Here is a 17,902-nt window from a genome sequence, read left to right on the forward strand (position 1 = left end):
ACACAACTGTTAGGAGTCCAGAGCTACTCTCAGAGCCAAAGTCATTTGAGGCTGTGCACTGATAGATTCCTTTGTCGCTGATCTGTAAATCTCTAATGAACAAATCTCCGGTGGTGAGTTGAACAATCCGTTCTTTGAATTCTGAAAGAACATTTATAATGCAAACATAGAGATCTACATGCTACTATACATGACCTACTAGAAGGAAGAATAAACAATCTCTCTATAGGATCTGAGTGCCTAGCACAGGTGAAAATGAATTCACCTGGTTAAGAGATAACCAGTTCTCCTGGTTATGAGTTCACCTATTTATGAGTTCACCTATTAATGAGTTTACCCGATTATGAGTTCTCCTGGTTGTGAGTTCACCCGGTTATGTGTTCACCTGGTTATGAGTTCACCTGGTTATGAGTTCACCTGGTTATGAGTTCACCTAGTTATGAGTTCACCTAGTTATGTGTTCACCTAATTATGTGTTCACCTGGTTATGTGTTCACCTGGTTATGTGTTCGCCTAGTTATGTGTTCACCTGGTTATGAGTTCACCTGGTTATGAGCTCCAAATTTAACGAGGATATAAAGATGTCACCACAATTACTGACCACTCTCTAATTTAGTGCTACTAATAATATTTTAAATATCCGCTCCTTATTTGTTTCACAATAAAAAGAAGAGCTTATAATGTCACCACAAAATTCACCACTCTCTTATTTCAAAGTAATCTCTCTTGCTAAATTGCTCTAATGTATAAGGCCAATAAGCTATGATAAAATATGTATTATCTCTTTATGTGAAAATACTCTCGACTACAATGTACTGCATTCACATTTAATATATAAAACATATACCAAAGGAAGCATTAAAGGAGGGGTACAAATAATTATGATATAACTCACATATAAATAATAAATATTTAAGCTTCAAAGAAAGGAAGTCACCTGTGGATACAGCCAATGGAAATCCGTTTTTCGACCACGTGATGTTGGGAGATGGTGCTGCCTCAGGTTGACAGGCTATGGAAATATTGCCTCCCTCTGTTCCCATCTGGGACGGGTTCACTGGACGTCTGATAAACGTTGGCTTGAAGGCTAGCAACAGATTGGGAGAAAAGTAAACTTAGGAAACAGAATTTTAAAAAATACTTTAAAACAAGGTTACAAAGACAGTTTTTTGTGGAAACACAAACTCAAAAATGCCTCCCCAAAGTGGTCCACCCAGGCAGGTAAAAAGGCAGGTTTCAATATTTTCAGAAAGAACACCAGAATGAAATTCTGTTAAAGACAAATGTCAGAGAAAAATGGAGAAAAAGGGTTAACAGATCGTGTGTGGTGCCCCAGCGGCCCAGCAGACCAAAGGATAGGTGAAAGTGAATGTGCATTTAAATGTGAACCTAGCCTAACGGATGTCTTATAATGAATATCTAATTGATCTAATTGTTTTGTAAAGGGTCAATCTCTTATTCAAATCCTCAAGAAAAAAACATTTCCTAAAAAAAATAATTTTTAAATCCCCCTTGGTCCTATGCATATGTAGATTGTAGGTCGGAGTTCACGCGAAAATATAAAAAAAACATACTTATTAATTGTTCTTTTTAAAGTATGTCCAACTTATATGCATACTAAATAGATTTTTTCTCTTTAATAAAATAGTTAACATTTTTGTGTGTAAATGTAATTAGTATGACAGAACTTATTACAAATAAAAAAAAAAAATTTGACACAAAATCTAAAACCGTTTGCATAAATGTGTTGAAGTGTGGTTTATATTAATTTCCCATACTAAAGAGCTTCCTGTGTTTGTTACTATCAATAGTGAATAGTTATAAAAGTGGTGTATTTTTAAGAAAAATCTGCTTGCATAGATAATTTTTAAAATTAGATGGTTCACTTTCGGAAAAGAAAAAAGTAACCGTTGCATCAGAACTTTGAATGATCTAAAATATCATGATGTCCGATTTTCATTATTTCTTCTAGTTTCTGAGATCTAAACGGGACGGACAGACGGACGGACAGACAGGCCACACAATAATAATAGCATCTATTCCCCTTCGGGGGCCGCTAAAAAACAAGCTTATATTGAGTGTAATTGTTACAATTGTATCAATTAAATTGGATCGGTCATGTGATTAAATTTTTAATAGATCTAGACTATAATAAATCTGTGTGATTAGAAACATTTTTTATCAACTGTTTTTGTTTAGCGCCATTTCAGGCTTTTAGCTTTCTCAATGCTCTGTGATCCAATCACTTGGCTGGACCAGTTACGAAAGGATAGAGGGCGGGGGAGGAAGGGGTTATCTGTGTGAATGTTACCGTGATCGCCTTGTACATGCATTCTATTTTTTTAAAACGTTGTACGACTTGAACTCAAACCCTACGACTCAAGCTCCTCAGGCCAATACACTAACCACTTTGCCAGCGAAGTGCTTAGGAAAATAGGTTGTATAGCTATCTATTGTAAACATTTTAAGCTCAGACCTAGTTCCGTACCCAGAGTATCATGTTCACCTTCATCCATACCTTAGTCTGTTGCACACAAAGTATAAAGGGGACTAATTCAACTTATACCACCAACTTTGTCAATTACAATTTCTTTCACTTGTTCAATACCAAATTCAATATAATTAATTATCAATAGTTAATTAACTATGAGGTTAAATAAAAAAAATAGATTTTTGTCTTGTCAGGTACTGGACAAGAAATAATTGTGCAAAATTTCAACTTCATCCGTGATTGGATGTGGGAGCAATATTATGAGTATCCTTTTTTACCAGACAGAGTGAGTTGATTTAATAGCTTTGTAAAAAGTCAAGGTAAAATAGGTTTTGGTGAATATTACTACTAAGCGAGTCCAAGAAGACAAAGTGAAAGAAAGAAACAGAAAAGATAAATAAAAAGAAACAAAGAAGCAGAAAGAGAAAAAAGAGAAACATATTAAAAAGAGGCACGGAAGCAATAAAACAAATATTACAAAACAAGAAAAACTCTTAAAAAAAGAGAAAGGAACTTAAAGAGACAGCCATCTGGGTGTAAAGATGATTTAGAGGTGAGAATTAAAAAAAAATAAGCCCGAGAGAGAAAACAAAGTGTAAGTTTAAAAACAACAACATCCACAGCATAATGTGAAAGTCAAAAATGTCAAGTTTTACCCAGAATTCTGAGCTGTGCAGACGTCAAAGTTGTTCCGTGAGTGTTGCTTGCTGAACATTGATACATTCCCTGGTGTTGCGTCTGCTGAGCTTTGTAGATCTTTAGGACATTCACGTGCACCTGATGATTATGTTGGAAGTCGCCTATTACTCCTAATTAATCTCTGATTGGTTTGTATCATTGATATGGATATCTTTTTGCTTGACAGCGTTCGTAAAATTGTTTTTCTCATAGACACATATACTATATCTAGACTGGACATGGAGACTTTTTAACACTACAAAAAATGTGAAAAATTTTGTAGAAAGTTGGATCAAGGCATTGTTTTGTAAAGTAGTTAAAAGAAGTTTATTTTTTTTTTCAACCCTAACCTATGTAACATATTTAATTTTTAGACCTTGATCTGGTAATTGAACATCAAAAATAAGAGTACTCTTGTCTCATAATTATTATTTTGAAATTTTTAGATACATAATCTAGAACGATCTAGGTAATCAATCTATTTAAATGTACATAAGATGATTTAAACCAACATGAATTATTTCAATCTAGGATTTTTGAAACATTATCTCAATGGAAACAAACAGGAAATGGCTTTGTTTCATATATTTACCCTCAATATCCGAGAAATGATTTTGCATTATTTCTAAACTTTGAAAACTAAAGATCATTACTTTTCTAAGACAGAAAAGATTGATCGGGGCGACTTCCCTTAGAGCTTGAAAAAAGAGTTTACGTACATAAAAATCTATATATAGATAGGTCTGTGAATCAATCAGTCGCGGATAAGAATTTATTTCCCGTTTCCAGTCTAGATATGATATATGTCTATGGTTTCTCTATACATCTGTGAATTATTATTTTGAAAGCCTGAGATAATCTGTATGTATTACGTCATTGTTTGATGCTGTCATTTTAGAGAAATCACGTGTAAGGATGTGACGTAATGAAATGAAAGCTTTAATGTCTTTTCTTACAATTATACAGAATTATGGATTTTATATAGTGCTCTTAAGTAAAGTAAAATATCGCCTTCACACCTTGCGATCTATGAGCAGATGATGTAAAGGTCATCTGTTTCCATGGTCAACGGTAATCGAGTAGAGTGCCATGTAGCCAAAACAACGAAAAACCGATTTTACTTTACCCAACTAAAATCAGGTAACCATTAGAGTTGGGTGGACTCAAGGGCGTCCTTAAAATCCCGAAATTAAAAACCCCAGTCTTCATAGAGATTTGAACCCGGGACCTCTCAGTTTACCACTCAGCCACCCAAGCCCCCATCCTGCTTATAAGTCTACATTATTTGATTTATATTTCTTTGTAGAAATAGATCAGAGTCTATCTACCCAGTGTTTTCATAGTCTATCTACCCAGTGTTTTCATAGGGTACAATCAACACGACTGAGGATAAAAGAACTGGCTAGTTGCCAAAGTGTCTTAAGTTATACAGAAAGATAGACAGCTGCTGATGCATATCTAGCATATGAAAACAGATTTACATAATGCTCAGGTAATGACAATTTTCAATACTCTGCTCGTTTATATATATATATATATATATATATATATATATATATATATATATATATATATATATATATATATATATAGATGGATAGATAGATAGATAGATAGATAGATAGATAGATATACATTTATACATTATAATATATCGCTTGTATATATTTTCTTGGTTGTGGAGACCCCTTTGGGGTGTATGCCTTGGACGGCTGCACTGTGTCCTCTGTCGTAAATCCGGCCCTGTACTTACTTTATTTCCCCCCTCCCCTTTCCTTTTTTTAGCGTCATCCAGGCCTACAGGACCGGAAAGGGAGGGAAGTTACTTGTATTAATAGGTAAATCATCTTTTCAACTTTTAATAAAACTATACCTCAATATTACCAGGCTGATGTTGGATTGGTAGACCATCTTTATACCACGAATAAACAGGGGCAGGCAACCCTTGCGCTTCACAGAACCAGACGAACTCTTGATTCACGTCAATATGCTTGTCAGAGAGTGGGAAAGTGAAGAATGGTCTGGCTTGATGAAAAAAAAATACAAAAATACAATTGTTTAGTTTAGACTTCAAATACTTGGCTAGGTCTGGACCTAATATATATGATGCGAACATTATTTCTTATATTAACATGTGATGATACATATATTCAGTGCTTTTTTAAAAAAAAATAGTTGCCGGTACTCAGTGATGGATTGCCTAACTTTTAACTAATAAAAAAATTAGTAAGAAACGTTCAAATACAAGAACAGTATTTTTTCCAACATTAAAAAAGGTGCCGGTACGCCGTACCGGTACACAAAAAAGACCCTGCATATATTCAGCACGACCACATGAAACCTAATCAGAAAACGTTCGATTCGATAGAAAATGATGTGACACAATCCCTAACCACAGAGGCGATGGGCTTTCAGTCTATCTTCTAACCACTTTCACCCCAACCGTCGTGCATTCACCAAATCATTCAGATCGTGTAGCGCCATTGAAGCACAAGAAATGTACTCCAAGGGGTGCAACTTTGGGGCTGTCAGCCAAGCATTGCGTCACAAACACATGACGGAATCGCTTTAAATGCATATAGTCTGCTATGATGATTTAAAAGATAAAAAAAAAAAAAGATTGCTCTTACATAGCGCATTTTTCAAGCTTATACCATGCTCAGAGCGCTTTGGCCTAATTTCTTTTGTGGACCAGCGTTTCTGTGTTGCCTTTTAGGAGGCGCTCAGCAAATACAACACTGCTCGAGTCGAACTGTTTGAGTTCGATCCATCTTGCTTAGTGGCCAAGTCGTAACCGTATCAGAAACCACATTAGTCAACGAAGATGCTGAGATAACTCCATTAGAGCACGTGAAAGTTTTAAGATGACCTGGATTACAGTATTAACAGATTTGAAGAGTTCGAAGATTTTAAACAGGGGGAAAAACCGGTCCATACGGGATTTCGTAATAGAATGGCGTAACGGAAGCGTGCAAGGCCCATAAGCCCATAACCCAGAGGTCAGTGGATCGAAACCACAATTTGCTACCACCTGTTAGCAAGAAGTGATACACCCTAAACAACGCCAACGCCATAACTTCACATTCATGAGTGAATTTATTTAGACACACTTAACATATAACATTAAAACATTTACTGTCTTGTCAAGGGGAATCACTCCAGATACTCAGAAACAATGTCAACACCGGATCTTTAAAATAATAAATAAAAAAAAACTAAAAAAAGAAAAGATAATCTCATTAAATATTTATAGTGAAACTCTCCCTTAAGTAGAACGTAAAAATACCTTCCACGATCAGCTGTATTGACTTCTCAACAGTGTAACTGTTTCCTCGGTTGACCATGCACGTGTAATCCCCAGCATCCTCCAACTGGGCGTCTGGAATGGTCAACACTCGATTGTGGTCAGAGTAGGTGACCTTACTGGGTATTGTACCGTTGCTCCGTTTCCAAGAGTAGTACAAGGGCATTCTGCAAGGTATGATTAAAAATGCACTAATTCAAGTAAACCAGGTAGGATTTGAATTGCGCTAAACAAAAACAGTTGGTAAAAAAAAAAAACTATTTCTAATCGCAATTAAAATTTTAATGGCATGATTGATCCAAAATAATTGATACACATTAATATAAGCTTTCTTTTTTATTAAGTATTTTATTTTTATGTTTTGCTTGTTGGATGGATGAAAATACTTGACTGAGTTCAAGATTCACGATTCAGAATTCAGAGGCATACAATTTTCTGTTGATTCACTAATGTAAAATTTTGTTTGTAGAATATATAAATTGATTTTTTCTCACTATTTAAAAGTTCTTCCAAATATTTTGTAAAAAAAAAAAGAAGTGCAGCTTTATAGGCTATTGTTGAGTGGGGTCCTTGAAATTTGATATGTTCTCAGAAGTCTAGTTTTAGAATTTATTTGGATACATCATGTGGCCCTCACAACATCACAACCGGCTTTACGTTATCCAACTTAAGGTACACACAAGAGCGAGGTGGACTCAGAGCTTTTCAGAATCAATGGTATTTGAGATCTTCTGTTTGGAAGCCAAGAGTTTTAGCAGTCAACACCCGCAGTGGCGTAGCTAGGGGTTTTGGGAGCCCCAGGGCTTGACTTCTTTGGGAACCCCTGTAATTCTACATCATGATATGAGATAATGGCGCAATATTTAATGTAAAAACTTATTTCGGACATTCATTTGGGAGCCCCCATCGAGTGGGGACACGGCGATATTTTCAAATGTGGTGACCTGCTAACTGTTGTAAAATAACGCAAGCTAAAAATCTATGGCCGTATTACAAGGTCTTAGAGGCTTGCAAAGACCTTCTTTTAGGGAAAAGTACCAGGAAAAAGAGGAAGAGGCAGACAGAGAAAGCGATGGGAGGACAACATAAAAAGAATGGCCTGACATTTAAAAAGGTTCTAACTAAGGCAAAAGACTGAGAGGTATGGAGAAAGTCGGTCGACGAATCTTGCATGGTGCCCCAGTGATCCAACAGACTATGGTATAGGTAAAAGGTAAAAAAAGATGATGAACATAGTCACACACATACTTGCCGTAGGCAAAGCACTCAATTGTAAATGTTCCTCCTCTTAGAGCAGGTGTTGGGAAAATGGCCGGAAAATCATTGTGGATCTCTGGACCATAATCACTTGGTGCTGGATGAATATAGAGATAACATTTTACAATCTGGCATTAAGAGTTACATTCTAGTTACACATTTTTTTAGATATTAAATACACATTCTACATGTCAACTTTCTGTTCTATGGAATTTTACATCTCGTGAGGTAATATTCTCCATTTGCAACTTCTTGTGTGATTAAAGAGGCCAATCCTTGATACACAGCTGCGATCGCAGGTTGGGCATATGTGATCACCAGGCGCCGTTGCATTATCACCCTTCTTTCTGCTTCTGTAGTGTATGGCATCTGCAATCCGAGACCCTTCCTTTATGCTCGCTCTCCATTTGGATCTATCCAGTGCTACTTTTTCCCAGCTGCTAGAGTCTATTTTGAAGATCTTCATGTCGCGTTTGCATACACCCGTTTACCGTAAAAGTGGGCGACCAGCGGCTCTCCTGCCTTCTATTAAATCGCAATACAGGAAGTCCTGAGGAAGTCGACCTACGACAAATTTGAATTAGATCTATACCAATATACGATAACTTTGTCCTGTTTCAGGGTCTACAAGTATAACGAGGCCTTTAACCTACATACAAAGTGCTTCTATAACTGGCAAAGTTTTGACACTGATCTATTTTGAGGTTTATTTAAGGAGTCAACTATAAACAAAAAAAGTGAAGCACCTTTTTTGAAGACTATTAGATATAAGGTTCATTTTTTATTCATGTTCTAGAATTATTCTAGATCAAACAAATCGTTGCCCTTGACACTCTTCTCATATTACCATTTTTTTTTATCTCCCTTACTCCTAAAGCAAACTGAAAAAAACTACAACCTTGAGATTTAATCGAGTAAAAGATCCAAGCTAGAACCTACTTTCACCAATAACGATAAGCTCCATGCCAAGGCTAGTTCGACTAGGACCTTGTCCTGAAAAGATGACCTGTCCTACTAAGGCGACTAGTGCCAGAACACAATGGTAGACACCTGGGGAGTAGAAATGAATGATTGATGGTCAAAAGTGACCCCAAAAGTGATTGAGTGAAATATGGACGCTGTGAAAATAGTGGTGAAATGATTATATTCAAAATCTAAGATTTAAATGACATTTATCATCCCCCCCCCCTTTCCGATGTAAAAAACAAAATTGGGCTAAAATGTATCAGGAGGGTTCACTGACTGCTGGGTAAGGTTCTAGGTCTGTGTTAGGCCTACAGACTGATAAGAGTCAGTATTGATACGAATGCGTCTTAAAGTGCGAGCATAACAAGAGCATTATTCTTTTGTATCCGCTGGTATACGTTATGACAAGGTAAAAGTAACTGTCGATAGATTTCTATACACATTAAATTCACTATTTGTGTTTAGACTTCAACAATAATGGAACATGATAAATTATGTGTGTTGTACTTTAGTACTTAAGTGAAACTAAAAATACATTTACTGAAAATCCTCTCATGTTTCGACCCAATCATATAATGTGTTTTTTTTTGTTTTGTTTTGTTTTGTTAAAGGTATGTAGCGACGCATTGATACAAGCATAGTTTCCATCTTATAGTGGAATTCACGCGAAGGCACTGAACTATGGCTAAGGTCACCAGAGGATCGTTAAATTTCACACGAAATATTGAGTTATTTGTGTGCAAAATGTTTTATGTTTCTCCTATAAAAATAATCTATATCCTAGTTTAAACTAACCGCAGCACGTCAGCGGGACAAAGCTTATATAAAGCGTACTTGTATCAAATAATTTGGATTATTCGTGTAATTAAATTTGTAATAGATCTAGACTAGCAATTAAAAAAAAATACTGATTGCCAGATGAAGGCGAACTTCGTTGGGCCTAGAGTTTCAAGAGTTATTTATAGATAGTTGGGACAATTGCAAAGAAGAAGAAGAATGATTTTTAAAATGAATTGAATGCTTCAAATATTGCCTAACAGGCTAAAACATAGAGGAATTTTATTTCCTACCTGCATCGGAGGTTGTCAGTTCTGAGAAATACAACTTTCCATTCTTTGAGTTGAACTGGTGAGGCTGGAGGTCAGTCCTCAGGAAATTGGGTCCCCCGTCCTCTTTGAACCATTTGATGTCCAGAGCTGCACAAATATATTCATTACACATTTGATGTCCAGAGATGCACAAATACATTCATTACACATTTGATGTCCAGAGCTGCACAAATACATTCATTACACATTTGATGTCCAGAGCTGCACAAATACATTCATTACACATTTGATGTCCAGAGCTGCACAAATACATTCATTACACATTTGATGTCCAGAGCTGCACAAATACATTCATTACACATTTGATGTCCAGAGCTGCACAAATACATTCATTACACATTTTCAAGGGCTGAAACTTTCCAGTAAAAAGAGAAACACAGTAACTTGCTCATTGCGTCTGTTGAAATTCCAACCATTTTTCAATAGGAAAGATAACTGATCCATGTAAGGGGACAAAGCGACCTTTATGACTCACTGCCCGATTTCTTTCACAAGTACTCTAAGGGCCTAATCACCGATTATCTTTTACTTAATAGAGTTTCTGATGCGGACAATACAGTTCCCGACTATGCCTTTTCAAAGTTACTAATATTTATTCTACAGGTTCATTTTATGCGTTTTTTTTCTATGATGGACAATAATTCTAAGTCTGTCATCCTATCCCAGACATTCTGAAGTCTGGACTTAGAAATTCAAAGTCTCGTTACCATTTGTTTTGTAATGAAAGTGATGCATTTGAAGTTATCTAAAAAACACTTACATACATGTATGTATATAATTGCTTTGGTAGACATAACATGATTGTCTACGCTTGACCAGTTGATTACCTGACTTGTATGCTGGCAAGCCGCAGTTAATGGCGATCCCTTGGTAGAGCCTACCAGTCACCGCTCCTGGTGGGTCGTTGGAGAACTCTGCCAAAACTAGAAAAAGGATTTAATTTTTTTTCATATAACTAGAATTTAAAAAAAATCATTAAAACAAAAATATAAATGTGACTCCTAATTTTCCGAGACAACGCACACACACACACAAATGAAACTCTCCCCCCCCCACACACACACATACACACACACAAAAAGGAAACTCTCCATCCCCCAACACACACATACACACATACACACACACAAAAAGGAAACTCTCCATCCTGCCACAAACACACATACAAACAGAGGAAACTCTCCCCCCCCCACAAACATACACAGACAAACACACACACACAAAGGAAACTCTCCATCCCCCCCCCAAACACACATACATACACACACATACACACACACAAAGGAAACTCTCCACCCCCCTCACACACACACACAAACGAAACTCTCCACCCCCCTCACACACACACACACACACAAAGGAAACTCTCCACTCCACCCCCACCCCCACATACACACATACACCTAAAACCAGTTCCTTGCCGAGTAAGTAAACGTAAAGTTCCCCTTTCAGGCCTTGTGGTCTATGGGGCTGATGATGTAAAGGCCATCTGTCAACGAGCGTGTCACGCTGCCAGCACAACGACCAATTAATGTCAGGTACCCATTAGTGTTGGGTGGACTCAGTGGCACCCCTTAAAAATCCCGAAATAAAAAATCCCCAGTCTTCAACGACATTTGAAACCTGGCTCCCTTAGTTTTGGAAGCCAAGCGTTTTACAACTAGCCCACCACGCCCCCCCCCTCGTGCAGACCCTTATGTTATACTTAAAAATAGAATGCAACAAATTTTGTGTCGATACAAAACAGACAAAAACAAAGAGTTAACGAGAATAAAAACGAAAACAGTCTTATCTTATATTAACTTATACATTACAGACGCTCCTTCAAACAAGAAGATAATTACGTCCTACACGCATTCATGTGTCCACCTAATCTTGCATGTACATTAGAAACTTGTACTAAATTATTGGTGCTGCCCCAGGCTCTAATGTTAGAAGGAGAACGACTTTGTCCCCGAATATGGAATAAGAAATATGCTTTTACTTTTCCCCAACTAATGTCAGGTACCCATGGACTTAGAGGCGCCCTAAAGATCCCAAAATAAGAATCCCAGTCCTCACCAGTATTCCAACCCGGAACCCCTGGTTCGGAAGCCAAGCGCTTTATCACTCAGCCAAGGCTACCTCCTAAAGTATCATATTTAATTTTATTCTTATAATAATATAATTCACTTCTCCCTTATTTGTCTATCCTGTAATTCTGCTTCCAGGCCAAAGGTCATGCAAATATGTTCTTACATCCAAAGCTTATGCTTCCAGTGTCGGAGATGATAGTTCCAAACTGATTGGTAGCCTGACACTGGTACTGTCCTTCGTCTTTGTCATCTCTTGGCTCTGTGATGGTCAGCTTCCCGCTGTTGATGGTGTAGCGGGAGTCGTCCGCTGCGTCCAGTCGTACGCCACCTTTCAGCCAGACGTATGTCGGTGTGGGATTACTGAAAAGGTAGCACAGCTCAGACTTTATTTACATTGGAAAAGAATGAAAGAAACGAATTTTGTTAGCTGTTTGTTTTAAATACCAATCACTTAGGTTTGTTTCATGCCTGCTAAGAATATCAGTAAATATGGTTTCTTGAATTGGCAATATATCGACGATACAGTAAATTAAAATAGACTTCGAATTTCAATTTTAATTGTCAAACAGCTACATACTATAATACTAATAACTTCTTTCCGCAGCGCAGACTCCTCTGCCTATTCAACAAATTTGGACTTCTCACCTGCCTATCAACTCGGGTCGTTTTTAACCTAGGAAGTCACAGTAGTGTAACCTAGGAAGTCACAGTAGTGTAACCTAGGAGGTCACAGTAGTGTAACCTAGGAAGTCACAGTAGTGTAACCTAGGAGGTCACAGTAGTGTAACCTAGGAAGTCACAGTAGTGTAACCTAGGAAGTCACAGTAGTGTAACCTAGGAAGTCACAGTAGTGTAACCTAGGAGGTCACAGTAGTGTAACCTAGGAAGTCACAGTAGTGTAACCTAGGAGGTCACAGTAGTGTAACCTAGGAAGTCACAGTAGTGTAACCTAGGAGGTCACAGTAGTGTAACCTAGGAAGTCACAGTAGTGTAACCTAGGAAGTCACAGTAGTGTAACCTAGGAAGTCACAGTAGTGTAACCTAGGAGGTCACAGTAGTGTAACCTAGGAGGTCACAGTAGTGTAACCTAGGAGGTCACAGTAGTGTAACCTAGGAAGTCACAGTAGTGTAACCTAGGAAGTCACAGTAGTGTAACCTAGGAAGTCACAGTAGTGTAACCTAGGAAGTCACAGTAGTGTAACCTAGGAGGTCACAGTAGTGTAACCTAGGAGGTCACAGTAGTGTAACCTAGTAGACTTTCTTTTACAGTGGCCGGGGTGTCAAGACGGAGGAGTAGATTGAGACCAATCGTTTTAGAAGGCCTGAGCACTGACCTGCAACGTCGTAACATGTGGGCAATGATGACCAATGGCTCATTGCCACGTCACGCGGTTCTTTCCCATTAATAAACTTTGTTTTTAGATAGTTTTTTTTTCAATTGCTTTTTAATTCATAGCTTTTGATATTCTTGTTAAAATTAGTGAAGCCTGCTTTTTTTTTTAACTATCTGAGTGGACCACTTCGGGGGCCGACTGTGAGTTTGTGTTACAACACAAACTATCTTTGTAACTTTGTTAAATAAGACTCTTTTCTCCTTTAATTGTTATAAAAACATTATTGCGTGTGTGTGTGTGGTGTGTGTATGTGTGAGTTGAGAGAATAGCTGCACTAACAGACAAGGATACGAAATGCCAAGGCTATTTAACGAAACTTTATTGAAAAGCTAATCTGCTAGTGACGTCACACGTTTTCTTGTTTTGTTTGTTTTTAAAATAGAAGAGCTGGGTGCCGAAGTGGTAAACGAAAAGTGACGATAATCACGTGTGTAAAAACAACCAATCACAATCATGTCACGATTGCAGGACTATTTTGACGCGTGTCACTCACAACACACACACACACACACACTTTTTTTTCTCACCTTTGTGCCTCACATTGCAGAGTGACGTAATCTACGTCCACTACAAGGATGGACATTGGCTGTTGGATAAATTTAGGACCCGTCAGTACGTCACGTGGGTCTGTAATGTTCGTACCGTACACTGTGGATAAAGAGAGAAAGCAAACAGCTTCAAAGATATTGTCTCCATTTAAGGTTGTTTCACCAAGGATAAAATAAGCAGGGGTTGGGGGGGGGGAATGGGCGGCAACTCTGGGCTACGCGATTCCCTAACACCACCTTTGGTAATAGTTCTTTTCCCTTTAAGTGACAGTTACATTTCAGCTCGATCTAAATACAATGTAAACTATTTTTGCAAGGTTGATCTCCTTTTACTTCTATGTAGAACAAAAGTAATTAATTTGTACTTAATGATCAACTAATTGGTTAATTTTTGGATTTGATTCCTGTATTAATATCGACTATGAATGAGTATGCAAATTTCAACTTGATACGAGAATGGGAAGTGGGAGAAAAAACCTTTCATTATAATAATGAGACTAAATACTCACAAACACACATACACACACACATACATACATACATACCATACATACATACATACATACATACTTACATACATACATACATACATACATACATACATACATACATACATACATACATACATACATACATACTTACATACATACATACATACATACATACATACATACATACATACATACATACATACTTACATACATACATACATACATACATACATACATACTTACATACATACATACATACATACATACATACATACATACATACATACATACATACATACATACATACATACATACATACTTACATACATACATACATACATACATACATACATACATACATACATACATACATACATACATACATACATACATACATACATACTTCCATACATACATACATACATACATACATACATACCATACATACATACATACATACATACTTCCATACATACATACATACATACATACATACATACATACATACATACATACATACATACATACTTCCATACATACATACATACTTACATACATACATACATACATACATACTTACATACATACATACATACATACATACATACATACATACATACTTACATACATACATACATACATACATACATACATACATACATACATACATATATACATGCATATATATATAAATATCGGCGTTCGCAAGGACATCCTTCTTATGGTCCGACAGCTACGCTGGGCAGGGCACGTATCCCTTATGGGAGACGAACGTATGCCAAAGGCAGTCTTTTTTGATGAGCTAAAAGGTGGTCGACGTAACAGAGGTGAAAAAATAAAATGAATGACTTTTAAGATTTCTACATAGTAACCTTTGCAACTGATTCTCTTAAACAAAACTGAGGACTACCTTCTCGCTCCCCCCTCCCCCCATGAGATTTAAGTTTATATACGCATAGGAATATGTGATTCTACTTTTAGCCCATAATATTACTTCTATTTTTTTTTAAATACTGAAGCTGTAAAACAGTAGAACATATTAGCAAGCATAATATTATTTCACTAATAAAGGAGAATAGATCATCAATCAATAGAATGAATGGCTGTTTACCGAACCAATGTCAGTACATAGTTAGGAATACTGCTCTTCCACATTTTTAATGACCCTACCAAAATAACTTAACTGTCTAGAAAACAATGCTTATAGGTCTAAAAAGTACATAACAAACTGTTGTTTTAATGGTTTAAAAAAATGTTTCATGGTCTAGTACAGGTACAATTTGACTGAGTGTGAAACGCATCGCTTTTAAATATAGTTTGTTTTCATTGTAAGCTTCAACAAAGCCGCAATATTCAATGGTCCTATTCATGGTTGTGAAATAGGAAGAAATATTGGTATAATTATTAACAATGGTAGCACGTAGCCTACTGAATGGAACATGTCCTGCCTCTCTACTGCTACACAGTGCCCCAGAGATCCTTATGCCCCACCCTGTAGAGTGTAGACAGTCAAACCGCTTAAGCAATATGTCTACAGTGAGAGTAAGGGGAGGGGGGAGAGCCCGAAACGTGATGTGTCGCGACAACAAAGACACACCCACACAATGATGAATATGTTTATATAGTTGGGGCCGTAACAGATAAGCCAGACGGTTATTTGTGTATTAACATTTTATAATAACACGTTTAGGGTATGTGCGACGTACTGTCTTTGGAAATGTTCAATGGAGCTGGCATGAGTGATAGAGTCAGGAGGTCGAAAAAATATATGACGCTCAAGCAGGGCCGGCCTTACGAATTGCGGGGCCCAATTTAATGGATGCCCCTCTTCTAGATTTGTTTTACGATAGCAACTATTACTATTAATTAGGTCATTATACCAACATTTGCCATACAACATGCATAGAACGAAATTCAAACGCAATAGGTGCCTGTGGGTTAATTAAAGTTACGTCAATCGTACGATAAGTCCACACTAAATGCGTTAACCCTTCAAGTCCTACATCTTTAAAAGTCTGTCACAAGAGCCGTGTATGCTTAATATTAATTTGCGGGGCCCTGCCAGGCGCGGGGACCAATTGGAGCAATCGGTCAAATCGGCCTAAAGCCGGCCCTCCGTTCAAGGTAGAAGTATCAAAAAGTACGATCTAAAATCAAATGAATAAAAGCTACAGATGTATTACAAGGACTAAGTATTATGACAATTTTACCAAGACTCTCTAAATGAGGAAGTAATTTAAACATTTGTAGACCATTAGTCTCACTTGCAAAGCTCAAGAAAATGTGAACAGACAAACCCTCGGCACAAAATTCAGACTGTTGCGCCATCTTGGTCATGGCGACTTCCGTACGCGCTTGCGAATCTTGGACTGCAAAATCAGAGAGGGAGAAATAAGATGTTACGGAAGGATTCTACAGAGACCGCATCACACGCGTGGACATTCAAAACAGGATCGCCATGGCGATTGAGCCCAACGATGACCCTCAGATCATTATTTAAAAACAAAGACTGTCCGGCAAAGTTACAAGATCCACAGGGCTCGCTAAGATTCTTCTGCGGGAAACAGTTGAAGGTAAAAAAAAAGGAGGTGGGGGTGAAGCAGAAAAAGCGACAGAAGAGGCGACAGAAGAAGCGACAGAAGAGGCTCTAATTCTGGTAAAAGATAGAGAGGAATGTACAGAGACAGTTGACAGTTCATCTGTAGGGCCCTAACGGTCCAAACAGAAGACTATTATTGCTAATTAGTTGCAAGTTTCCCCTTTCAGGCACCCTAAAGATCCCGAAATTAAAAATCCCAGTCGGTTCGGAAGCCAATCTCTTTACCACTTAGCGCCTCAATAAGGTGCATCCCCGCCGCCCCGGCATGTAAAAGGTAGATGTGAATGTACTCGAAAAACAAAAAGTCTACTCACTGTGATCTCTGGCATCGCTTAAGATTCTGTAAGCCTCGGTCAGACTGACTTCACATATAGATGAGAGGAGACTGTCAGGCGATGACCAGGTCCATTTATACTTGCTGGAGTCAGCTTAATATACAAGAAGATAATGAGACGGGAAGTAAGAGAGAGAGAGAGAGAGAGAGAGAGAGAGAAAGAAAGAGAAAGAGAGAGAAAGAAAGAAAGAGAGAGAGTGAGAGAGACAGAAAGAGAAAGAGGGAGAAAGAAAGAGAGAGAGTGAGAGAGAAAGAGAGAGAGAGAGAGAAAGAAAGAGAGTGAGAGAGAAAGAGAGAGAAAGAGAGAGAGTGAGAGAAAAAGAAAGAGAGAGGGTGAGAGAGAATGTGAGAGAAAGAGAGAGAGAGAGTGAGAGAGAGAGAAAGAGAGAGAGAGAGTGAGAGAGAAAGAAACCGGGAGAGAGAGAGAGAGTGAGAGAGAGAGACAGAAAGAGAGAGAAAGAGAAATATAGAGAGAGTGAAACAGAGAGAGAAAGAGAGAGAAAGAGAGAGAGAGAAAGAGTGGGAGAAAGAGAGAGAGAGAGAGATTAAAATAGGAGAATTACTATGTCTATCTATCTATCTATCTATCTATCTATCTATCTATCTATCTATCTATCTATCTATCTATCTGTCTGTCTGAATGTCTGTCTGTCTGT

General features: G+C 37.6%; 1 protein-coding gene across 3 annotated transcripts in view; it reads right to left on the reverse strand.

Annotated features, from left to right (window-relative positions):
* Positions 1-17,902, reverse strand: part of LOC106078551 (contactin-like) — a 96,882-nt gene that overhangs the window by 43,954 nt on the left and 35,026 nt on the right. For all 3 annotated transcript variants that reach the window (XM_056005010.1, XM_056005009.1, XM_056005011.1), the window contains 12 exons: positions 17,227-17,340; positions 13,802-13,922; positions 12,044-12,240; positions 10,633-10,728; positions 9,767-9,892; positions 8,670-8,780; positions 7,722-7,827; positions 6,456-6,640; positions 5,043-5,194; positions 3,148-3,268; positions 938-1,087; positions 1-141 (listed from right to left, as the gene is read on the reverse strand). In XM_056005010.1, coding sequence (XP_055860985.1) covers positions 1-141; positions 938-1,087; positions 3,148-3,268; positions 5,043-5,194; positions 6,456-6,640; positions 7,722-7,827; positions 8,670-8,780; positions 9,767-9,892; positions 10,633-10,728; positions 12,044-12,240; positions 13,802-13,922; positions 17,227-17,340 — 1,620 coding nt within the window. The remainder of the gene's footprint in view (positions 142-937; positions 1,088-3,147; positions 3,269-5,042; positions 5,195-6,455; positions 6,641-7,721; positions 7,828-8,669; positions 8,781-9,766; positions 9,893-10,632; positions 10,729-12,043; positions 12,241-13,801; positions 13,923-17,226; positions 17,341-17,902) is intronic.

The sequence above is a fragment of the Biomphalaria glabrata genome, chromosome 11 (assembly GCF_947242115.1).
Source record: "Biomphalaria glabrata chromosome 11, xgBioGlab47.1, whole genome shotgun sequence".
NCBI lineage: Eukaryota > Metazoa > Mollusca > Gastropoda > Planorbidae > Biomphalaria > Biomphalaria glabrata.